The 26145-nt window shown below is 40.2% G+C and overlaps 1 protein-coding gene across 3 annotated transcripts in view; it reads left to right on the top strand.

Annotated features, from left to right (window-relative positions):
* PPARGC1A (PPARG coactivator 1 alpha) overlaps nucleotides 1-26145 on the top strand; it is a 91283-nt gene that overhangs the window by 29551 nt on the left and 35587 nt on the right. For 2 of the 3 annotated variants that reach the window (XM_069977469.1, XM_069977470.1), the window contains exons 3-7: nucleotides 10510-10704; nucleotides 14893-15015; nucleotides 18002-18203; nucleotides 24024-24069; nucleotides 24179-24252. In XM_069977469.1, coding sequence (XP_069833570.1) covers nucleotides 10510-10704; nucleotides 14893-15015; nucleotides 18002-18203; nucleotides 24024-24069; nucleotides 24179-24252 — 640 coding nt within the window. Of the gene's footprint in view, nucleotides 1-10509; nucleotides 10766-14892; nucleotides 15016-18001; nucleotides 18204-24023; nucleotides 24070-24178; nucleotides 24253-26145 lie in introns of those variants that run through there. The other variant, XM_069977471.1, reaches the window with a different exon arrangement.

The following is a 26145-nucleotide window of genomic DNA, read 5'->3' as shown; positions in this document are numbered from 1 at the left end:
CTTGCAGCCTTATGCATAAAGTATTCAAGAGGACAATAGAGAAACTCTTCCATCATAAAGCATTGTGAACATGTCCTAATACTTGAAAGAACAGCCCTGTATACATAATATATGTACATTCATTAATAGTTCTACAAAGTCAAGTTCTAGTGTTACCAGGACATCCTCCCCCTAGTGATCTCAATCTAGTACAAATCTTCTTGGCTACAGGTAATGCATTTATTTACTAATCAGCAAATTACTTTACTCAGTCAGTAAATGTTAAGGTCTAAAGACTGATAAGATCATTTGCTTTCAGGTGTTTTCTCAATATTGTTCTCAGCATCAAGTAGAAATTGAAAAGAGTGACCTTTTGATACTGACTTAAATTGACTGCATTTCTAAAGATTCAGTGGTTTCAATTACCATAAATTTTTCATATTGGGCCTACAACCAAAGCTCCGGCTCCAGAAAAACACTATCTTATCGTTGTCTTGTTAATGCAGTCACTCGCTGATAGCTAGTTCCTAGATTTTCTTTTTTTTTTCTTCACAATCAAAGCATGGTGTCAAGGACGTGAACGATATGAAGTTTACACAAATAAAATCTAATCATTAATTGACTGCAGAAACGTGAATAGCGCTCGTGGCCACGGGGTGGAATATTCCTCTAGAGATTTGACTTCTTTGTGACTCATGAAGATGAAAGTCCAGTTTTATGGCTGCTATGGCACTCGCTGTGTTCTCTTGTACGTTTCCTAGAAGATGTTCAATTAAGCCCTTATTGAAGTGTCCATCATAAAAGGGAACTTGTAGCTTTAGACAAGAATGAAGACGTCAGTCAACTGATTGATCAATGCATAGGATTGTGAATTAGATGGGGTTTATTGTACTCACCTAATTGAAAATAATGGTATATGGCTTTAAGGGGAAGTACTATGAAATGATATTTACAAAAAAAATGTAAAAAAAATTAATTAAAATTATACTTACTCCTTCCTCGAAATCCCAGTCCTGGACCCTGTCCCGCCACTGAGGAATCCCTGTCGGAAGCCGTGCGCACACTCAACAGAGATGAGTCTGACGCCCATAGAGAATGACTGCTCCAGAGGGGGATAAGTATAAGGGGCTCCACCGGGGTGTCGGGTGGGCTTCACTCCGGCAGTGTAGGTGACAGATCCCCTTTAAACTTCCCTCAAAAGATTAGCCCAGTAGAGACCTGGGGCTAAAAATAATGTACAAATTCTGCCACTCCTCTCTGACATCTCTTAGCCAATCAGGAGAATGTAAATAGCCGGCTATAGATATGGTGTTAAAAGATGATTTTACCGTCTGGCCTATGGACCTTAATGGGTCAAACATATTGTAATACTGACCATGTTCGGTTCAAGCATGAAGGACTCAAAGGTGTTGGCACAAAGTAAACGTTTAGGAAACGATACTATTAGACTGTGTTCAGCCCATTTTATTTAGTGAGCCACTGGGATCACATCATGGTATAAATTGGGAAATCTTTTTGACATTTTGGCAATGTACATCGGGGGCTGTGACCTAAATGTGGCTTCAATGGCCCCTAACAAAGAGGTTTATGTAAATAGCTATGACATTGAGTTCAGTGGTTTCCCAGCTTTAGGTAAATGGCCTGCATCTCTACATCTGAGCACCAACCATAAAATGACTTGACAAGTAATATCTATGTGTCCCAGCCGGGTGTATTTAAAGGCATAATCATAATAGTTTGATAAGTTCTTAGTAGGGATGGTCCGAACCGAGTTCGGTTTGGGTTTGTACGAACCTGAACCCTCGGTAATGATTCCCGCTGTCTGCCCGCTCCGTTCAGCGGGCGGATCCAGCGGGAGGACCGTCTGGAAAGCTGGGATACAGCCATAGCCATAGGCCATGGAGCAGGCAGACAGCGGGAATCTGCTGCCGAGCGTTCGGGTTCATACGAACCCGAACCTCGGCAGGTTCGGACCATCCCTAGTTCTTAGTACTAAATAAAACATCTAATAGAAATATTTGTCCGACCACTTGCAATGGGTGCGGTAAATATATGGCGATTAGAGTGCATTGTTATATCAGTGTACACCTTTTTTATGGCTTAGAGGACAATTGACAAGTATATGGCCAAACTTTGAAACAGGACTCAAAGTTAGAGAACGGCTTGCTGATTAACCTTTCATTGGTCATCATATAGTTTCTCTAATCTAAAGTGAACCTTCCTAGCCAGTTGAGAACAGGTTGTGTTCTGTTATGGGATTAGCTAGTGATACCAGGTTGGATGTGTACAATTTTGCACCATCCTCTGTGATATATTGCTTCTTGGTGTGGTAATTTTTCGAAATTGGGTTTGCCCAAATTGTAATAATTTCCTAGCCTTTTCCATTCAGCTTCAGCATTAAAGGGGTTATCCAGCGCTACAAAAACATGGCCACTTTTTTCCCTCTTTTGTCTCCAGATTGGGTGGGGTTTGGAACTCAATTCCATTGAAGTGAATGGAGCTTAATTGCAAACCACACCTGAACTGGAGACAAGAGAGGGGGAAAAGTAGCCATGTTCTTGTAGCGCTGGATAACCCCTTTAAGACCAACAATCTACATGAGGCCGATACATTATTGCACAAAAATACATGTTTAATTAATACTGGATAATTATTTTATCTTACACCCTGGTGTTCTTTTATGACCTGACCCACAAATACTAGCTCATCCTTACCCTAGCACAGCAGATATGGCCGTAACATCCGCCGCTGTGATGTACCATCTGTCTGCCAGGGAGTACCTGAGACCTAAACTCAGAGCTCTGGGTATTCATCTCTCTGTCAATATCTTCAGCTGACATCTCCAATATTTCATTCCAGCTCTTTCTGACTCTATTTTTATGGCATTGTCCCCAAGGAACAACTTTATAGGCCCCATATTTCATCATTCATTCATCTCCAAGTCTTGTAGGAAGAAGCGAGGCCTGTAGCAGTATAAGTGGATGCAAATTCTTGACACCATAAAGCTATTGAATGCCCATGAAAAGCTATAGAGGAAGAGCTGTTTTTTTTTTTATTTTTTACCTTCAGATGAAAGGATGCGAGAGAAACTGCTTCCTAATCTATTATTTAGAAAGAAAGCAATATATCTCATTCAATTCTATATTCCCTAAAACAAATGTTCACGCGTCACCCTGCACATCACTCATTTTTCTTCATATATTATCCTGCCATGCAGCCAAAAAAATTTGTATACATTTTTTTTCATATATCTGATTATCCGCCAAGGAAAATGCTAAGGAAAAGGCTTTCAGGAAAAAAAGGTGTATGTAAAATTATGTTATTTGTATACGTATATGGTTATTGGGAAAAAGTTTTTTTTTTATAAAGCTATGTTTTTTCTGAAAAGGATCAACTATTTGGCATTGGGCAATAGGATTGTTTTATGATGACTGTTCCTACATTTAATTTATAAAATATGAGCTCTGATTATAAAGGGTTTTGGTCATACATTGTGCCATATAATTTCCCTCTTAGATACTTTGGGGGAGATTTATCAAACATGGTGTAAAGTGAAACTGGCTCAGTTGCCCCTAGCAACCAATCAGATTCCACCTTTTATTTTCCAAAGAGTCTGTGAGGAATGAAAGGTGGCATCTGATTGGTTGCTAGGGGCAACTGAGCCAGTTTCACTTTACACCATGTTTGATAAATCTTCCCCTTTGTGTTTTTTTTTTTTTTGTGGCCAGATGATAGCTGAAAATCTATAATAAAATATAAAACATTCAGAACAATGTGGGTTTTTATTTGTACTGTTTTTCTAGCCTTTTGGCGATCTTTTTAGGGCAACATATTATCAGCTCTGCTGTTTCTGGTGTTTTTTCTAAAGTTTTCCCTACAGCAGTTAAAAAAAAAATCCTAAAAAATGTTTGTTACGAAAAAAAGCCAAAACATATTTTACCATTATATCTATGCTCTCATCCCTGTGAGTTTAAAGGGATTTTCTGGGTTTATAAAATTGATGGCCTATCCACAAGACACCTGGCACCATATTCAATCTACCAGCATCCATACTAAGTGAATAAGTTAACTGTGTAGTGGTGGAGTGGGTTACTGCAGCCCAGCTACTATTTAATTTGATCAAAACTGAGCTGCAGTACCCTGCAACACTACACCGTAGAGCATGCGGCGCTTCTGGCACCATACGCTGTGTATGGGTGTCAGTGTAGTGGCTCCCTGGAATAGCTGATTGTTGGGGTATTGCCACCATGCCAGTCAGACATTACCAGCCTATCCTGTGTTCTAAACCCTTGACAACCCCTTTAATGGACCAAAAAGCGCATTACATTTTCACAAAATGAACATATACATTTGAAGCATGGATAAAATCTAGTCACAAAATGACCACATTCGGTCCCTTAAAATCAATGAGCACGCTATTAAACAACAAGGTATGAAAAAATGACTGCCTAATCGAACTTTACATTTTAGTAGATCAGGAGCAACTGAGTGTTCCTGTAAGTAGTTGAAGGAAGGTGTTGTTGTGCTCAGCTAATCTTTCACTTCAAGGGATAAGCTTTTATCACTTGGGGAAACTATGACCAACCACATTGTAAGGGCTCTATTACACTCCTTTTACACTCCTATTGCATCGTTGTCGTTTTAATAAAACATGTGCATGTCAGCTGATCATTGACTTTTAACATGACCTATTACACCAAACAATTATCGGCTGGTAATCGGCAACTACGGCCGATTATTGTTTGGTGTGATAGAGTCCTAAGTCCACCAGAATGGAGAGCCATTAAGGTGGTTCCCTTTAAGCAATGGCGGTTAGGTTAGGAATATTCCACTCAAATGAAACTTTCAATATGCTGCTGCCCTTTTGGAGAACATAACAAACAGCCTAGTCTTACCTTACCGTGCTCCCCCAGTGTCCTCACAGGTCCTGGCTGAACGTTTCCACCTGCATTTCTGAGGCAAACTCACCTTGGGGTAGACAGCCCGGTCAGCCTGCCACTGGTTGCTGTGCTGTCTCTTGTCAGTCAGTGATTGGCTGAGCAGACTGTCACCTCCAAGATGAGTTAGCTTCGGAAGTGGAGGCAGGATATTTCAACAAGGGAACCGAAGATCACATAGGAGGACTTGGGGGAGCTTGGAAAGGTAAGAATAGGCTGTTTTTTTATGTTCTCCCCAAGGGCAGCAGCATACTGAAAGTTTAATTTGAGCAGAATATTCCTTAAAAGTTTTTTCCCATGTCCATGGGTCCATGCAGCAGACTGTCGCTATCGTGATCATGATTTGTTTACAACCTGCTGAAAGACCACCATCAGCCAATATCGCACAGCCAATAATCGTTTGGTGTAATATAATCCTTAAATATTTCACCCATTCACATGGAAATCCTGGGCAAAAAGTTGCCTAAACAAATCTATAATTGTATTTATTGTATAAAAAGCCACCATAGAACATTACTCTGGTGTAATCTTGCTACTCTGCCATTAATGCTTATATGGATCCATGTCATTCTATGTCCAAGAAAACAGCCCAATTCTGCAGGGCACTTACATAAAAAAATGATTATGGATAACTTCTAGCAATAACCGGCAGAAATCTGAAATTTATCGAGCATGTTATTTCATGTTTCAACTTTGCAAGGGTTGAAATTCATCAATATTTCCAAGGCTATTGCCGGTTGTAGCATATTCGTAAAAAATTGGTGCAAAAACTGTTTGAACATGATAGGTTTGTGCATGGAAAGCATTCGTATGCTCACAGCTGTTTTATCAGCGACTTAACAACCTTGAAATGCAATTCGAATTGCCTAATTCTTCACAGCAATGACTTTCAAGCCAGTCCTCGTCGAGCCCGGTACAGGTCAGAACTCAGAATGTCTAAGTGACTGCGATGAATTATACCGACACCCGAGTTCTGATGTTCTTACATTTATACTTAATGCATCTTTGTTCCTTACTTTTCAATAATTTTCATTAACAGTGATGCCAATGACCTCACTGTGTATTCAGGAAGAGAAGTGGTGTCTACAGGACAAAGGGTTGACATGTACCATGTAGCCTACCTAGGTAATAGAAGTGGGTTGAACACTAGTTAACTAAGGCCCAGTTTCAGTGGTTAATAATCAGTTGAATTGCCAATAGACTAACAACTATCTAATAAGCTTGGCTGTGAATGGTTTGTACTGGCTGAGAACTACCTGTTGTCATACAGCTTCAATAGTTAATTCAACCGACAGCTGTTCTGCCCATCCTCCCCATACATAAGCAAACTCGGCTTGGCAGTTCTTAAAGGGGGGAGAAAATACAGTACACGGGGTAAAGAAACTCTTGGGGCAGGTTTCGAACATGTATGGTAATGGCAACCATCTTTGGCATAGAGTAGGCCTTACAGATATCCAAAAATTTCAAAATGTTAATGGAGTATAGTAAGTAGACACAGTTTCATAATTATTTTACATCCATTTTTCCTATTTTAATGATATCCTTTCATGTAAGGCTTTTACTATCAGTGATCTTTGCAGAAACCCACTCTAATAGACACACAAGTCAAGGGTACATTGTGACCATCCATTTAGATGTAAGTATAAGCATTGATAAGTCGTTTTATTTCAAGTGTGGTTTAATATGTCCAGGATTAGTCTCCACTATGTTATTAAGTGTTGTTCTTTTTACCATTGATCCCAGTTCACACCAATTCAGTGTAACTATTATACAGCTCACAAGCATGGCTGTCTCCAATACGCTTACGGGCATTTTAAGCGACTTGTTATCTGGTAGAACAATTGGTTCGGAGCTTGTGTACTTCCCACCCTTTGATTGATTTACCGCTCTAGAACTCCATCCATCCCTCCGCAGTTAATAAATTTGTTTCTATATAAATAGCAATTTGCGATAATTAGAAATAATGGCTTCGTCAAAAATATAAAGGTTACCTTGCCGAGTCGTTTTAGTAAGTAATGGGCCGCTCTGCCGTGTCACTTTCTAAACAGACATGTGTTAGTCGGCGAGTACGCTTTATTTATTGTGACGTTGATTTATTTGCTGTGTAAATTGGGACACGGGCGATAATGTGATGTGACGTTAATTGTTTAGCAGAGTCATCTTTGTTACATACGTGGCTTTCTCCTGGGCGTTTGATTGCTGAAAGTTGTAGAAAACTAATTGAGACTGCTCCGAAGAAGACCCGTGCCCACTGAATGTGTCAGCCGGAGCTGGGTGCCAGTCTATCTGTGACTGCAGTAACTAATCACCCACTTTGTACCTTCATTGTCTCTAGGCAGAATGCTTAAATGGAATCCGGGGACTTCAATTGTGATATTAGAATAGATACGGTCTTTGATAGCGTGCCAGCTTTTGTAGATTTATATGTAAATATTTGCCTGCTGCTGCCAGGCTTTTATAAGCTTAGTATGCAGTAAATAAAATGGGTCGTGGTTTTACCGGTAGACCTATTGTATGTGCCGAACACACGGGCACTGCTTTGTCTCTAGTGACAAATGCAGAGAGAGTGCGTTGTTAGGTGACAGCTTAGACTTTTAGTGTCACACATTCACTCAGTAAACAGCCACTCATTGCAAGATTGTGCCACAGCTGGAGAGATGGCACCATGCCATAGTAATATAGGGCATCTGTTTGACTGCACTGCAAAGCCCCTCTCACAGCTTAATAAATTGCTTACTGATTTGTTCTGTTCTGGAAAGTCGTATCCATTTATTTCAGCTTCTATACAATTTTTTTTTTTTAAGCAGTAAAGATATTTACTGCTTGCGAAGTTCTACATCCAAGTGACGGGCTTTAACAATTGCCGTCATCTTCTGTTGTACGCAGTCCTGTCTGTATCATTAGTGTGGTGTTTTTTTGTTGAGCCGTGCCATTGAGTTCACATTTATGCTGACTGCAAATAAAAAAAATTTTTAAAAAGAGAGTGCGCGATTATTTGCTTACATGGTAATCTATAGGGGGTTTGTCTTGTAAGTCGAGAACTAACGTAATAGATGTGGGCCTGACGTATGATCATGGTATTATGACAAGGGCATTTGAAAGCCAGCCATGTTTGTGTATCAGAGCTTGCCCTTGCCTCTTTCACACCTATACCCATAGATAATGCTCCTATGCTTGGCCTCATTTATAGTTATCAGGCCAGGTTATCAGTAGACCTCTAGATATACATGAAAGGGTTAGTATATAACTGATAGAAAATGAATGGCCCTAGGATATCCATTGTGTTGCCTTATTTCCGTGTCACAGTGATAATGCTTGGTTTTATTTATTTAGCTATCTTTTTTTCTTTTCAACCACATAGTGGAGTCGACTTTCCTGAGTAGTTAAGGTCCTTTTACATGCACCGATATGGAAAGCATCAGCGAGATTGGCACTTGTTTGTATTGCCATGCATGGTCTGATTGTTAGGAGTTTTATATCAGTTGGGCCAATAAATGGACTAGAATGAGAAGTGTCTAACCCTATGAACTGGCTGTTCAGATATGTGCAAAAAATCTGTACATACATGATAAACAGTTTGGGTGGACTATTATTATAACACTAATATGATGTAGTAAAATGAGACCATCTGTAAAGGTGACCATATACTAATGGCTGAGCGCTCATGTTTCCTCTATGCGGGTGGGTAAGCTAAAGCTGGATAACTCTAGTGCTGGCTACTCTCTCCTAGAACAATAAGGCCAGACAAGAAAATCCAACATGCCCAACTATTCTCTACTTTGACATCAGCTGTCAGTGGAGAGTCAGGAGGACACCATACGCTTTAGGGTGCCTTTACACAGAGAGATTTATCTGACAGATTTTTGAAGCCAAAGCTAGGAAAAAACTATAACTAGAGATCAGGTCATAAAGGAAAGACTGAGATTTCTCCATTTTTCAAATCCATTTCTGGCTTTGGGTCTCTTTGTGTAAAGGCAACCTCAGAGTTGGCACACCTGCCAAAACTAGCAGGTTAAGTTGACCTAAAGTGTATGGGCACCATTGGTTTGGCAGACACACTTACTGTCACTGTTGGACCAGGGTCCTTTGACTGACCAGAAAACTTTTCTGAGGGCCACTCTCCATACAAAAACAAATAGGTTATATCAATAAGGCCCCGTATGTCCTGTAGTACTGAAACATTTATTTCAGTTGGGACAACTGTATAAGGCTTAATTTACCCGGTAATAGAGTTGCAGCATAATCAATTACGGGCCTATTTCGAGGAGCAAGCAAGCGCTGACCTGTCATTCCCTGCTCGATGCAGGCGCCATTACACGCATCGGCAGCGAGGGGGGTAAGATTGGGGGGAGGGGGCGCAGGAAGCTGCAGGCTCCTATTACACAGAGTGAAGGCCAGCAGACCGGTCATTGTCATATAACAGGAGCTATTACTCCAAGTGATTATCGTCTTTAATGGCCGATAAGTGCTTGGTGTAATAGGGCCTTTACCCGACACGTTTCCTCACAGATTGCAGGTACTGTATTGCTGAGGATTTTAGCAGGGGAACACTTTTTCTTTTCTAGGGATCTCTGCAAAGAGGAGAATCTCTATAAGGTGGTGGTGTTGCTATCCAGTAGCATTTTCAATATTACAACATGATGTTGGACAAAATACTATGTACTTCTCCACAAGACAGTTTGGCATCTTTACTAAACCAAAATAAGTACAATCAGTAGATTTCAGCTCAATAAGGACCAGGTCTTTTCTCCATTGATTGAGAAAGGTTCTTCATAAACTGAGATGTTTCATGGTTAAATAAAGCATCATTCCCGGGAGGGCTGTCTGGATTTCCATTATTTTTCAGGCCCATTGGCTATCTGGCTACATGATTGACAGCTATTAATGCCTTCCAGATCTTTCTGATCATTGTGGTCATCCTTTCAAGGGAAAAAAAAAGCAGGCAGTTGCACTAAAACACTTATCACATATACGTAGTGATGGGTAATGTTAGAATTTAAAAGGTTATTACATTTCAAGACACCTTAGTGGACGGATGCTGAAGAAAGATCCGTGCTCAGATTACATTATATTGACCAATCTACCATTACGGTGTCCTATATTACAATATGGATTATATATGGTTGAAACTGAAGATATAGAAATTTGTTGTGCACGCTGTAATACCTAAAGCTTGTCTAAAGGATGTTTTCCTAATTCGCTTTTCGTGGGGTGAAGGGAGATAAGACCAGACACTTATCTTGGGGGAAACAGTAGAATTGGACAGGAAATGCGACCTGTCCAATCTATTTTTCCATTGACCTCTGACATCGATTAAAGATCATTGCACTAAACAGCGGCACGGTCGTCATATTTGCTAATACATGTGCCCATGGCCGCTCAGGTGCTGTGCGGTGACTCCATACTTCAGGAGCCCCATAGTAAATCCTGCATCAAGGCCATAAAGGCTCCAGTTAACAACAGCTAATGATAAGCCAGTGACATCTAATTATAAGCCCGTGACATTGAATGTATGTACTTGGTGTGGGTTGACTACTGGTGAAATGATGGCAGTTTATTATATTATTGACACTTTCAATTATTGCTCTTGCAGAAGATAGAAGAGGAGAATGAAGAAAACCTGCTAGCAGTTCTTACTGAGACACTGGACAGTCTCCCTGTGGATGAGGATGGATTGCCTTCATTTGATGCACTGACTGATGGAGATGTGACCAGTGAACATGATCCCAGCCTTTCATCTATGCCTGACGGCACCCCTCCAACACAGGAGGCAGAAGAGCCGTCACTAGTAAGAACCCTTCCTACTGTTTAACAGGAATTGGATGTGCTTCTGGCTACCCGCTGCATGGGTATGATGTAGTCAAAATAAGGTTTGGACTTTAATTTTAGGTCTAAAAAAAAAATTACGTAGCTGTGATGAGATTGCACGTGAAATGGTGGAGCGGCCATTGAGCTGGGAAGTACATGGATGCTTTTTATTTAGGGAGGGTTATTTTTACCTTCTAACATTGATTGGAAATGTTATCTGGGGCCCATGATCAATATCGTCCATTTCACCACTTTCAAGGCAAGAGTACTCTTCTCCTGGCGTTATTGACCAGTGTAAGCCAGATGACACAGACCTACACGTAACCTCGAATTATTTCAGTCACTGTAATGGAAGCCAATGTCCCTATGTGGCCAAGGAAGGTAATTGAAAGTGTGAGAGGAAGGTGCGAATCTCAATATTCAGCTCTGTTCCTTTATAGAATATAAAGAAGATGAAAGGAAGGGGTTTGGCTACTTGAGGACTTGCATTGAAGCAAAAGTTCAGCATCCTCTCTTAAATTTATAATCGTTTTATCTATACTGTAATACACTGACTGCCTGGGGACCTTATGGTTGGCCTGTGCTTATACACTCAACAAGCAGAGTTAGAATATAACACATGGCCATGGGAACCTCATTCAGTTGACAGAGAAGGTGGGTTTCAGACTACCGCATGTTTAAAGGGGCTGTATGGGATTTTTTTTTTTTATGCCCCCCCAGGTGGTGGCAAAATCTGAAATAACCCATATTTACAAGCAGAAATCACCCACCAATGCAATTCTAATAGGACCGAGTCCCTGGTCTTCTCCGCTTTAAACTTCTTTCATGTTGTCCTGACTCCGCAGCAACTGAGACATGTCAACGCTGTGGCCAATGATTGGCTAAGTGGTCAGTTACTGTAGGTTTGTGACATCATCAGAAACAGTAAGAAACGCATAGAAATGCTGACCGAGCAATTCCACTATTCTAAGGGAGCTACTGGCTTTAAAGGGGTTATCTGGGATTAGGAAATGGATAGCTACTTTCTTGCAAAAACAGCACCCCCCCCCCCCCCTTCTGGTTGTATGTAATATTGCAATTCAGCTTCATTCAATTCAGTGGAACTGGGCTGCAAAACCCACGCCCATCATAAGTGGTGCTATTTGTGAAAGGAAGCGGCCATGTTTTTCTAAGCCTGGATGACCGCTTTAAGCATGCATTCTAGGTTGCCTCTCCTCTCCTATTTTTAGATCAAGGACAGACAGCCATTGATTAAAGATGTTGCTATCCAGTAAGTCATTGACTTCTTAGTGTAGAGCATAGAGTGCCCCGCACTTTCACTCTGCTTCATACTAAATTATAAGGATATGAGAAGAATAGACACTAAGAAGTTCATTGTTATATAAAAGCATAATCCAGAAGGACGAGCAGCTTCATAGAGATCTCAAGTATCCAAGTTACATTATCTCAGTTTACAGTAGAAGATGTATTATTTATCTGTAACAGTAACATAAAGGTGAAGCGAGTCGCTCTTCATAGAAGTATTTTCTGCTATCTTTGTGCTTTTTGTGCAACCAGATGTTTTATTAAGGTCTATAGGGAAATGGGAAATGCACTACAGACACCGCTTTTTTTCTGACTTTTGTGTTTTTTTTTTTTGTTTTTTTTTTGCATTTTCTTTATTTAAAATGCAGGTTTGTGTATTTTTGTTATTTCTGTTGGAATTGACAAAAAACAGCAAAAACATGTCATAAAAGTATCAAACATGCTCCAGAAAGATTGTCAAAATGCAGTGAAAAAAAAAACTAAAAAATGAAATCTATAGCAGTTTTACTGTGTATGAAGGTGGTCTAATAGGGGGTTTCCACCTATACAAACATTGTGATATTTCTTATTCTTTCTAGGACAATAGTGGAGGTCCCTCCTCTGGGATCTACACCATTGACTATAACAAAGTGGATCCCAGTATGGTGGAGTCCCAGGGGAGGCAGCTCCACTCATGTCCTAGAAACAGTAACAGGCAGCTAATTGCAGACTTTTGCTAAAGGTGCTATTCCATATAAGGAATATATATATATATATATATATATATATATGATTTTCATGTAGCTAAAGCACAGGTGTACGGCTCAATGTGACATGTGATGGAAGGAGTATTCTCATTTTCTCAGGTTATCCACAAGAGAGGGGGACCCCTGCTCCCTGCTGTAGAACACCGGGACCCCCACACACACATACAGAGACAAACATTAATTTACTATGGGGCACCAATCAACTCTGCCATAGGGGATTACTTACTTAAAGGGGTTATCCAGCCTTAGAAAAACATAGCCACTTTCTTTCAGAGTCAGCACGACTTTTGTCTCCAGGTAAGGTGTAGGTTTTGCAACCCAGTTCTATTGAAGTGAATGGAGCTTAAAGCTACTCTTTACCCACAATCTAACCCCTCAAACCGCTTGTATCTTCGGATAGCTGCTTTTAATCCAAGATCTGTCTCAGGGTCCGTTCGGCAGGTAATGCAGCTATTGTCCTAAAAAACAACTTTGAAACCGGCAGCCCCGTGCCCAATGGGCGTGGCCTAGATTGTGTATGCATTAGGCAACACAACCTCTCCGTCCCTCCTCCCCACCCTCTTCATTATTAGGAATGCTCCAGGCAGATTGTCTCCTATTCCTCACCTGTGTCAGCACGGCACATGGGCTGGATCGTTAAGGACCTGTGCAATGATCAGACAGAAAAAAATGTTCCAGTGGCATTCCTAATGATGAGGAGAGTGGGGAGGAGGGACAAAGGGGTGGTGCAAAGTTAGGGCACAGATACTTCCGTTTGGCATGGGGCTGCAAGTTTAAAAGTTGTTTTTTAGGACAATAACTGCATCATCTGCCAAACGGACCACAGGACAGATCTTGGATTAAAAGCAGCTATCCGAAGGTACAAGTGGTTTGGGAGGGACAGATTGTGAGTATAGAGTCGCTTTAATTGCAAACCACACCTGACCTGGAGACAAGAGAGGTGCTGTCTCTGGAAGAAAGTGGCCATGTTTTTCTAAGGCTTGATAACCCCTTTAAGAGAAAATACTCCTTTAAGAGTGGATTCATCATGCATGGCAGATTTGTTGCAGACTGTGATTGTCCTATTCATCTCAGTGCATCTAATTTATACTTACAGCTATGTGTGAATTTACTCTTACAATGGTTTCACGCAAGCTAAATATAGAAGCATTTTTGCATCTATATTATGGCCGCAGGTCGTGAACTGACCATGGATCTGATGACCTTAACTGACCAAATTGCCTCTATATTACATTTATGTGAAACTCCCCCTATGCCAGTATATGGTGACACCATCAGGAGCATTGCCTCTAGGGGAGAAAAACTCCACAATACAACATCTCACTGAGCTAAACCTACTAGAAATAACATCTGTATGCCCCCAGTACATGGAGGTACAGTATAAACCGATAACAGGTTGAGTTACAGGTCCGTATGTCATGGACAGCTCTATACATAAACTGAATGGGTCTAAATGTGCATGTTATTCTCGGAGGGGTTAATTTAGGACAATTGGCTGCATACATTGCATACCATACACAATATGGCAAGAACTGTATGTGAGATAGTTCTGGTAATAACACAAAATTCCCAGCATGCCTTATGCACAGATAAATAGTCAAGTCAAATGTCACAACTAGAGATGAGCGAAACTGGAGCATGCTCGAGTCCATCCGAACTTTCGGCATTTGATTAGCGGTGGCTGCTGAACTTGGATAAAGCCCTAAGGCTATGTTGAAATCATGGATATAGTCATTGGCTGTATCCATGTTTTCCAGACAACCTTACAGCTTTATCCAAGTTCAGCAGCCCCAGCTAATCAAATACCGATCGTTCGGGTTCGGATGGACTCAAACCCGAACCCGGTTCGCTCATCTCTAGTCACAACTGTTTTCTGTTGTTTTTTTTTTTGTTTTTTTTTGTTATGTATTTTTGCTTAATTTCTATTCTCAATCACCTTTTAGCTTTTTAAGCTGTTTTACATAACAATCTCTCCTAATAGTGTTAATTGCATTGTGATTATTTTTGTGCAAATAAATCTTTACTCCCAGTGACCAATATGAACTAATATTGTAGGGACCTGCCAGTAATTTTTCATTGTCTGCTAACTGTGCCCCCTTCTCATCTTATGTTTGTAGCTTAAAAAGCTCTTACTGGCTCCAGCGAACACTCAGCTGATTTATAATGAATGCATTGGAGTCAGTGCGCACAACCATGCAAGCCCTAACCAGAGGATCAGGACAAGCCCTGCGCCCGTCAAGGTACGCATTGCTTCCTTCTCATCCATCTAGGAAGAAATGGAATATTAAGTAGTGGAAGTCAAACTGAGTTTATTATAGACCGTATGCTACACTTTCAGCACTGGGTTTCTCACTAATTTAGGTTTCTAACATATAGGATCCCTTTATTACCCATGTTATAAGCTGCCTTAAGAAGTGTCTGGCAGATTATTGAGTACAAAATAATATTCTGGAAACTCCTCTGCTACTGTGTATAGTAAACATGGTTGTCCCCAGCTTAAAGACCGTCAGCACAACAGTTGTCAGGTCTAGCTGCATTCATAACTCGTAAGGTGAAGCAGTAAAACCTGTCCTTCTTGGCTTTATCTTCTATGTACAGTAGCTGCGTAATTCTAGGAGATAGATAACTAATCTTGTGAACTATCACAGTGACATGTGGGAGATTCCATTCTATCATTCCATAACTTATCACCTGATCTGATCATTGATAGATTTGTCTCTGCGTCTATTGTAGATAATGGTCAGTGTTATTTTGTTAGGTTGTTTGGAAAAAAATGTGATGGCTTTCACTTGACAGACTAGTGTTGACTGTATATGTCTCTTTGTAAAACTAGTCCTAGAAGTAGTAGTAGTAGTAGTAGTAGTAATAATAATAATAATAATAATAATAATAATAATAATAATAATTATTATTATTATTATTATTATTATTATTTATCAATAACTGATTTTACAATTTTTGATACAATTTGTATATTATTATGATTTTTTTTATTTTTATGTATATTTTTATGATTAAAATTCCATTACACTTTACACTTATTTTGGCCACCGCTGTATTCAAATGTTTTTTTTACTGGTGATCCCAGCAGTAAGATCAACAGATCAAATATGTATCCCCTCACTGGACAGGAAATAAGGGGCCTTATTGGGTACCCCCCCTGTAAGGTAGCCATACATAATACTAATACACATTATAGTTGGTCATATATGCCAATTTCTGCAGGAACGGCCAACCATGTATTATAGGGTTGTCAAACCTGCGTCCCTATAGCTGTTGCAAAACTACAACTCTCATTGTGCCTGGCAGTCCAGACATGATGGAAATTGTAGTTTTGCAACAGCTGGAGGGCTGCGAGTATGACATCTTTGATCTATTATATATGGTGACCCAAATTATCTTCTAATGCCAGATGTCAGGGGAAAGAAGAATCCGGCTGTTGAATTTCAACAAAAACCATACTTTGGTTCTCTGTTTAGAACATATGCATGCTCTGCCAAGATGAGTATCCATATGTGTGAAGGTAACAGAGAGTACCCTAATAGGATAGAAGGATTGGTCTGTTGCATGTCAATATGACCAATTCTTCTGTCCTTCAGAGAGATATGCTTACCCCATTTTCCCATTTAGAACACATGCATGCACAGCCAAACTGAGCATCCACCTTTTGGAATTGGTTCAGGAGAGATAGGTGTCTGTCAATTGAAGGTGTATGGTCACTATTATCCTAGTGATAACTGTCACTAATATGAATTTGATCCACGAGTATAGAGCAACAGACGCCGGCACTACCTCCGAGGAATATGGGCAATGTGGGGTTTAATTTTGACAGTGAGTTTGGGTGCACAGTATATACAAAGTCACTGGTTGGTGCTCACTTTCCCAGAGAGACAAGGGCATCTAGAGTACTCAAACAAGAGAGAAGCAGGTGAGGGCACTCACCATAAATCGTGATCTTCTTTATTTCAGTGTTTGATAAAAAGCACACAGGACATACTGGGCTCAATCACAGGGCGCCAGCACTTAGATGAACTCAGGTAAGAGCTGGTTCGCGCGCATGTCTGAAGAAGCACGCATGCGTGCGAACCTAAGTTCATCTAAGTGCTGGTGCCCTGTGATTCAGCCCAGTATGACCTGTGTGCTCTTTATCGAACACTGAAATAAAGAAGATCACGATTTATGGTTAGTGCCCTCCCCTGCTTCTCTCTTGTTTGAGTAATATGGATTTGACTTTGGTATCACGGCCTGATAATGTTATGACATCACTCTAGTGCAGGGGTAGGGAACCTTGGCTCTCCAGCTGTTGCAAAACTACAACTCCGATCATGCATGGACAGCCAAAGCTTTAGCTTTGGCTGTCCATGCATGATGGAAGTTGTAGTTTTGCAACAGCTGGAAAGCCAAGGTCCCCTAGCCCTACTCTAGTGCCTAATTGCAGCTGGGGAGAGACATGTAGCTGAATCAGAATAAATTAAACTCCATAAGGGAACATTGATGTAGTTCATCCTATTCTCCTGCAATGTTGATTCAGAGGAAGGCAGAAGCTCCTTTGTAATGGGTACAGTGTTCTCTGGAGTGCCTCATAGTGACTCATGAATACTAGACTGCAGATGTTAAAAGTTACACCTCACCTGAGAAGTTGCCATCTATAGTTCTTCATCGCTATCCTTGGTTTTCATTACATCCTGACCCTCATTTGTAACCTAGAACGCAGCCTGTAACCAGGGAAATGAGCTTCCATAAGGGATAATATAGTTACTTTTTATGTAGCATTACATCAGAGAACATTAAATGTCGCTGATCTTTAAATAATCTTTTCTTACCGTCCACATTAGTAAAAAAAAAACGAGAGATTTTAAGAACACTTAGGAGATGGAGGTAGCACTAGGCTGTAGCATCAGGTAACAAATAAACCTTAAGTGGTTTTAATCCCGTCCTTTATTACAAGGAGCCTGTAAAAACAAGTTGCCTCTCTGTTTCCGAGGATATAACGGAGGCCATGGAGGAATGAAATAAAACTTTGCATAAGTGGCATTGGGGAATTTTCAATGCAATTTCCTTTCCTTGTTCTGCAAACAATTATTCACAGATCATAGAGCTGCTACACTTATTGTGAACACTTCACAAAATTAATAAGACCAGAGATGACAACGTGTAATTTTTTTTCACCCAGGACTCCGCTCACTAATTTTATTTTGCCTCTTTTTTTCCCTTCTGCCTGTGAAGAGCGAGAACTATTGGAGTAATAAACCCAGAAACATTTGTCAACCGCAGAAGCCACAGAGGCGCCCCTGCTCCGAGCTCCTTAAGTACCTGACTGCAAATGATGACTCTCCTCAGACCAAATCAACAGAGAGCAGGACGAACAACAGACTTGACAAATGCACCAAAAAGAAGCCCTGCTTGCATCCTCAGCCACATTTTCAAGGTAGATTGGGGACGTATATATATATATATATATATATATATGTGTGTGTGTGTGTGCCGCGCTACGTGGTAAATTTAATGTTGTCTTTACTCGAATGGGACTGCGTGCTGCGAGTATCACAAGATTGCATGACAGGACTATCCTGAGAGTGCCTTGTATATGTGCAGTGTTTTAATCCTAGCTGAATATCCTATAATCAGTGCGGGATGCCTATAATAAGGAACTTAAAGGGAGAGCTACCTTCCAAAGGTGACAAGAGAGAGCTATTCTGCCTATCCTTTCTCCCTGTAATAGTGAATTTAATGCATGTTTACACTGAGCCTTTTCTTTGCAGCAGTTCTTAGCTTTATCTCACATAGGGTAGCCCCCTCTATGACATCCCTTTACCCTAGTAGGACTTAAAGAAAGGGTTTGCACTTATATCCCTTTTGTGCCCACAGTCATGCCCAATTACAAATTTAAAGGGGCTGTCCAGCCAAAATCTTTTTTTCTTTCGCATTAACTGGTTTCAAAAAGTTATATAGATTTGTAATTTACTTTTCTTTAAAATTTCAAGTCTTCCCATACTTATCAGCTGCTGTATGTCCTACAGGAAGTGGTGTTTTCTTTTCAGTCTGACACAGTGCTCTCTGCTGACACCTCTGTCCGAGACAGGAACTGACCAGAGCAGTAAAGGTTTTCTATGGGAATTTGCTGCTGCTTTGGACAGTTCCTGTCTTCAACATAGAGGTCAGCAGAGAGCACAGAATTGACTGAAAACATCACTTCCTGCATGACATACAACAGCTGATAAGACTGGGAAGACTTGAGATTTTTTAATAGTTTCACTGTTGGCACAGCCATCTCCCCTTAGGCATGGAGCTCTGTGACCTAGGCCATCTTGGAGTCAGTAGCTATGCCCCCCAGTGGTTGCCTCTTGTTCCTGTCTGTGCCCTAGTGATCAGGCATGAGACCAGTCTTAGCCCCCCCCCCCCCCCCCCCCCCCACTATTCACCCAATACCCTGTCATACACCCCAGTCAGAGCAGCAGGGCGAGCCCTAGGGAGACATTGCTATGGAAGTTCTGCCACTCTGTCTATTTCATGCCTGATGGCTTACTTTTTCTACATTACTATTCCTTATGTAACTCAGGAAATATCCATTGTGGCTCCCTTTCATTTTTATTGCTAAATAGCATGCTTAATGAGTAATTTTCCACATGGTAATTCCAGAAGGGCTTTAGGATTTTTTTCCTCTAGTGTACACTAGCTTGTCTATAAATCAAATCTCTTTACTCCTACATGCAAAATAAAGCAATAAGCCATTTCCTTAAAGAGAAACTATCAGCAAAATACACTTTTATATGGGCCATAACTGGAAATATATTTTTAATTCATTGCAATTAGTTTGCTCATATAATCTGCTAAAGATATCAAAACCACCGGGTCTAAATTCATCCCATAGATAATGCTGGAATCCCAACATAATCTTATTTTATATTCTTCTTCATCATCATCATCATCATCTTCATTATAATAACAATACAATTTAATGAAAAAATTATCATAGGTTTAATAAATTAATGTTTCCTTTAACCATATCCATATCCCCTCCCACATCGTCTCCTAAATAATATATATGTATATATATATATATATATATATATATATATAAGTATATTACAACTGGTTTTCCAAAGAGATCCAGCAAAGGTAGGTTAAGTAGTTCTCCTTCAGGAAAACATATATTTTTCTCTAATAACTCATATAGATATCCTAATAAAGTTATATTACAAGGTTGTAGAATATTATTAAAGAACTGTGATAAAAAAAAAAAAAAAGAAAAAGGAATCTGCCAGAATATTAACAGCAGTATTTTATTTAAAAGTTTTTTTCACGGGGCATTGTAACGTTATTGTTATAATTTTAAAATCTAAATCAACAGCAGATGTGATATGAAGGAAGTCTTCAATTTACATTCATTATTATTTATTTATTTATTTTTGTTATCATGCTGTAAAACAAAGCTATACTTACCAGCAATCCAGGTCCAGTCTCCTGAAGGCAGATTTTTTAGTCTTGTGCTGGTGAAAAAAAAAGAGACTAAACACATGAAGTCTGACCACTACACAAAGTCACGGCTCAAAGTGTCCATCAGTCACATGACTGCCTTATCTGTGAGCACAGATAAGCAAATTCTCGTCCCCCTTTTCCTTGCCTGATTTACTAAGAGGAGTAAGCCTCCGCTTGGCGTAGGCACTGCGGAAAGGAAACCTACACCTGCTCCCAAGCAGTATCATGATTAACGACTGTGAGCGGGTGTAAATCATAAAATCTGGTGCAGAAGGAGGCCACCACTCCTCCTCGGCTTTCCCCCCCCCCCTTCCCTTCATGCTAGTGGGGGTTACAGCTGACTTAAGCCAGGCAGAAGACAAGAATCTGGCCCCTCTCCCTGCCATATGCCAGGGGCATATTTTTAATAAATCTCCCCCAAATGGTGTGTTTACACAGAGAGATTTATCTGACAGATTTTGGAAGCCAAAGCCAGGAATGGATTCGGAAAGAGGAGATATCTCAATCTTTCCTTCATGACCTGTTCCCTGTTCATAGTCCATTCCTGGCTTTGGCTTCAAAAATCTGTCAGGTAAATCTCTATGCGTAAATGCACCACTAGTGTCTGATTGGCTGTACTGCCTTACAGAAAGTATTGGTACCAGATCTCCTGCTAGTTTTACAGATGCTATATGTCATCAAAGAATTTAAAGAGGACTTTAACAACTTGTGCAAGGACATAGGAGTCTCATGCATCAGAACAGCCCCCAGCGATGAATCAATGGTCACTGTTATAAATAAGCCTCATATATATTATCACGCAATTTATTATAATGATGGTTATTTCCCCCTTTAAGAACACTTTTTAGAGTTCTTCTGAGCCAACTAAAAGTAACACTTTTAAAAAAAGAAGGGAAAAAAAAAAAAAAAGGCAAGAAATACCTGGAAACTGTAATGTGTAAAGCATCTCTTGAATCTTTATCCTCAGGCAAATGTGCGAAAATGTCAGGAATCTAAAGAAAAAAAAAAATCACAATATAAGACATAAGAGATTTGCATCAAATAATATATTCCTTATTGCAGCGAAGAGATAAGAGGAGAATCCATATAAGACAGTTTATTATTCAACAGCTTGTGCCACTTGTAATCTTTGTGCTGGAACAAAAGCTAAGTATTTTTTTAAAGCTTAACCCTTTATGCCTGGTCCTGGGGTCCGAGGCCGGCACTCAGCTCAGGGTCAGGATAGGCATTATCCATGAGAGTGGTGAAGTCGATGGCGGCTTGCTCAGGTTTATGAGAGCCGTTTGCAGTGCGATACTTTCTGTGTGTTCAGTGATTTCATATGCAGTCTGTGTGGGACCATCATTTGTATTCATTACGCTTTAGTCTTACCGGTATATTCTAGGGCTAGGAAGCTTCAAAGCACATAGTATTATATCTCCGACGGCTTCCCTGGGTATGAACGCCTAGGATATAGTGAGACGGAATCATTCTGCTTTTCCTTAGACGAGGAAATATCCTTTTTACCTAAGTGAACATGAAAGGATAGCAAAAACTTTGCAACTCCTTAGATATAGTTAAAGGGGAGTTCCACCTAAAATCTACTTGTAATGTTTCTTATAGACATGTGAGAATATTACATTGGCAATGGTTACTCCTACTTTTATTGCAGCCTAAACAAAGTCGTTGTTGTCTTTTGGCATTGCTCATGATGTTGACTGATTTCCATCTTAAGAATTTTGTAAAAAAAAAAAAAAATTCTGATGGAAATATTTTGGGAGCACTAAATGGGTTCAGAAGCTCCAATGAGCAGTCTTTCTGCTTCTATTCATGAAATGTTGGATGCACAAACTCACAGGCTTTTATTCGCTATTATTTTTTCACATGCTAAAATGAATACCTATACCACCTTAAATTCCCTCAAGTTAAGGTGGTATTACTCTAAAAAGTCTAGAGGTTAATTTCTTCCTCATACTTCCCAACAGCCCTGACTCTCTATCCCTTGAACTAAGCCACATTAATGGGACCAGGTTGGGAGCTTGAGGATTAGGTGTTTTAGGCGCATCCAGGGACAGAGCTTAAATGTCTCTATTTTGACTTTCTAAATATTGGCACATATGCTGCCCCCCAAACTACATTATACTATATAGGGTTAGAGCTTTTTATAAGCAGCATTTTATATTAAAGGGGTTTTTCCACCAACAACATCTTCTCATAATGTGGAGCGAATGAGTAACTATCTCTGCCTCTGCTATGTGTACCTAGGGGTGACTTTCATTTGGAATGAATAGGCTGACGCCTCAACACATATAGATATTTCCACAAGCACCTAGCGAAGCTATCATTGCCTCACAGCTTTAATACTTGGTTAGTTGCGAAGTAATCTGCCACTTCTAAAATTAGAGATTCACCTGTTAACAATTCATTTGGCGAAGAGCCCAACCAGGCTGCTTCCCTACGCAGTTGCACACATTGTAATGTCAAGCCCACTGATGTCTACAAATGGGGGAGCAGGCGCTTGGCAGCTATGCCACCTGTTATTTACCTTCTTCTGGGGATCGTTCCTAAAGACGGGTGGCAACCTGCCACAGGGTAGCCTGCTAATATAGTGATAATGAAAATTATACCAAATGGATACAATCTTACATTGTTCTACTTAAATATATATGTAGACAGGTAACTTGATCAACCCTCCCATTGTGCATCAATGATTGCTCTCCACCTATTGCAGAACTACAACTTCCAGCGAGCCCTGACAGACTATAAAATAGTATGTAAAACTTGGAAAGGTAATACAATTAGACCAGCAACAATAATGCTTATATAGGAAAATGTTATATTTAAGGTGGTAAGTGACAAGTATTTACACCTTGTAGTCTCACCTTGTATTCTCACAAGTCATAAAAATATTTCTCATTGATGAAATAAGAGTAAAGTGGTCTATTTAAAAGGGTATTCCAGTCAAACATAACGTTAAATATGTTGCTGCCTATGGTGAAACTAACAATTCCTTCCATACTTGTTATTATCTATTCAGTCTCCTTCTCCCAGTTCTGAGCTGCTGCTTTCTACTGAAGACAAAAAAAAAATCTGTGTGTGAGCTTTTCTCTCCATCTCCCCTTCCTCCCCTCTCCCTTTTAAGACAACTGATGTAAACAAGTCTCTGGCAGGCTTTATCTGCAAATTTGTAACTCCTTTGTAATGCTGGTAGGATTAATCTGAGGTCAAGTTGCTGATGGACTCTGCTGTGATTAACCTTCCCAGAATTACAAAGTTGCAGAAAAGGACTTGTTTACATCAGCCTGAGGGGGGAGGAGGGACAGACAGAGAGGAAAGCTCACACACATATTTTTGTGTTTTCAGTAGAAAGCAGCAGCTCAGAACTGGGGGAAGGAGACTGAATAGGTAATAACAAGTATAGAATGAATTATTAGTCTCACCATGGGCAGCAACATATAAAAAATTATGTTTAAGTGCAGAATTATTCCTAAAGGGGTTCTTTGCTGTGGACCATTCTCCATAGTAGGAGACGCTCTTTGCATTAGGGCCCCGCTCCAAGGATGACAGTTTGTCATCCCCACAAGTGAGTCCTTTTTGGCTGTATTGGTACTATGTGGGATGTTGACTTAACCCGTTGACTTAATAATAGGTAATATATAATCCAAAAGTCAAAAAACTACTTTTGAAGAGAAAACTATTTAATGGCATAGATACAATATGTTAGCAATAACCCATTAAACAGATCTACATCATTGTTTCAACATAATTTTTTTCTTCCTTTTATTTCCAGCCAAGACAACAAGTCTGTCACTTCCTCTGACACCCGAGTCACCAAAGTAAGTATTGAGCAATGGCAAGCTTTGTTGGCAAGGGATGGGTGTCTTCTCGTCTTGGCTACAATAGCTCCATTTCAGCTTGTTTTTATAAATATGCGCTGTCTTCCAGTGACCCCAAGGGTTCCCCATTTGAGAGCAAGACTATTGAACGAACTTTAAGTGTGGAGCTCTCTGGAACTGCAGGTAAGTACATAAATATTACTAATATTTCTTGGGAATACATTTGGTGAAGCTTTTTAGGGGAATATTCAGGAGAATTGTTGAACTTGTGTTGTAGGATGAATGTACATTGAAATTTGACTGTAGTTTTGACTCCATTTCTAAACTTGTTCCTAGTGGAGCTTGGCGGGTCAGGAATTAGTACCGTTACCGTTATCCCACTAAGGACACACATCTGCATTGACTTTGTATGTTCTCCTATTGTTCCTGTTGGCTTAATGTAGTTTTATTGAAGGGGAACCTCCTGCCATATCGAAAAATCTGGTGCAGGCAGGCAGTGGGAGGAACATAAGGATGTATACTTACCCATCCCGTGCCCCCGCAGAGCAGCATCACCAGATCCCTGATCACCATCATCCTCCTGAAGCTCTGCAATATCACATCCAGGTTAAGAAATGACGCTGTGCTGCAGGGGCATAGGGACAGGTAAGTATCACTTCTTTATTATGTTCTCCCCACCCCTAACCTGCACCAGATTTTTCGATTTCCCTGGAGTTTTCCTTTAAGTTAATTTGAGAAGTGCAGCATCACTCGCTCCCAGACCACTGCTGGCCTCCTGGAGCTTAAGCTTCTGCAAAATCATGTCCCAGCTGAGAAATGACGCTGATGCTGCGCCGCGAGGACACAGGGACAGGTAAGTATCACTTCTTTATTATGTTACCCCCGCCCCTTGCCTGCATCAGATTTTTAGATTTCCCTGGAGTGGTTTTGCATGAAATTGCCCTTGGTGTATGTATTTGACATATTGACTGTGACCCCCATTGAGGACAGGGAATGATATGAAGGGGCAATCTCTGTACAGCGTTGCAACATATAGTTGTGCTATGAAAGCAACAAGATGTAACTAATACCATTTCAATGAATGGATGGCATTCAAGAGTATATATCTAAAATAGCCACAGCTGATGCTTTGGGACCCAACCACAAGTTGTTTCTACCCCATCCTTTTAGTCAGAATCTCAACCTGCCGGCCCTTATGGGATGTTGCTACATCACTGGGTATGTGTTAACCATTGGTGGGTAAAGTCCAGTGGCTAAAACACATATAAACCTTTTTTAGTTTGTTACAATTGTATCCATTGTAGGCAGCATTTTGCTACTGCAGATACATCAGCTCATCACTTGTTTTCAGTATATTCCCATTTTAATTGCGGACGTATTACTTCTTCGTCTCTATGTGTTTATCTCCTCTTTGTGCACATTAGCAGTGACATAGAGTGTGCAGCATGAGCCCTGACTACAGCCGACTAGGCTTTATGAAGAAGCTTATCTTCAGACAGGATTTTTCCTTTTTTTTTTTTTATTTTTTTTTTTGTTATTGTTGCCAAAAAAGATTTATCACAGACTAGTTGGAGGAGACAGTTTCCATATTCTCTCATATAAGCTTGTCATTTTGTCTGTTAATTACATTGTTACATTCTTTCAATGCAGACAGGTCCCTTCCAGTCTGTCACTACGCGGAGAGGCAATGGTGGCTGATAGTTTAGTTAAACAAGTGTAACAGGCTCCTGCAAGGAGAACAGACATATTTCATCTTCAGGTGAAATATATTTATGTTTTAAGTAGCGTGAGGCCGATCAGAGAAGGGAAGCCTAAGGCGTGGAAGACTTGCCTTTCTAGAATCTAGTAGTCACGCTGATAATGTCAGGGTGGACGGCTCTCCTGTAAGTTGTTAATGCTGAATGCTGTGTCTTCTACTCTTCTTGCAGTCTGCATAATAAGATCCTCTACTCTATATTGTTCATATAGGGAAGATCTGATAGACATGGAGCCTGTTTGCTGAATTGGGTCAAATTAAAGGGGTTGTTCAACAATTTTTTTTTCTTTTAAATCAACTGGTGCCAGAAAGTGCCAGAG

Source organism: Dendropsophus ebraccatus, chromosome 7, assembly GCF_027789765.1.
Source record: "Dendropsophus ebraccatus isolate aDenEbr1 chromosome 7, aDenEbr1.pat, whole genome shotgun sequence".
NCBI lineage: Eukaryota > Metazoa > Chordata > Amphibia > Anura > Hylidae > Dendropsophus > Dendropsophus ebraccatus.
The sequence above is the reverse complement of the archived record's forward strand: the minus strand, read 5'-3'. Positions and strand labels throughout refer to the sequence as shown.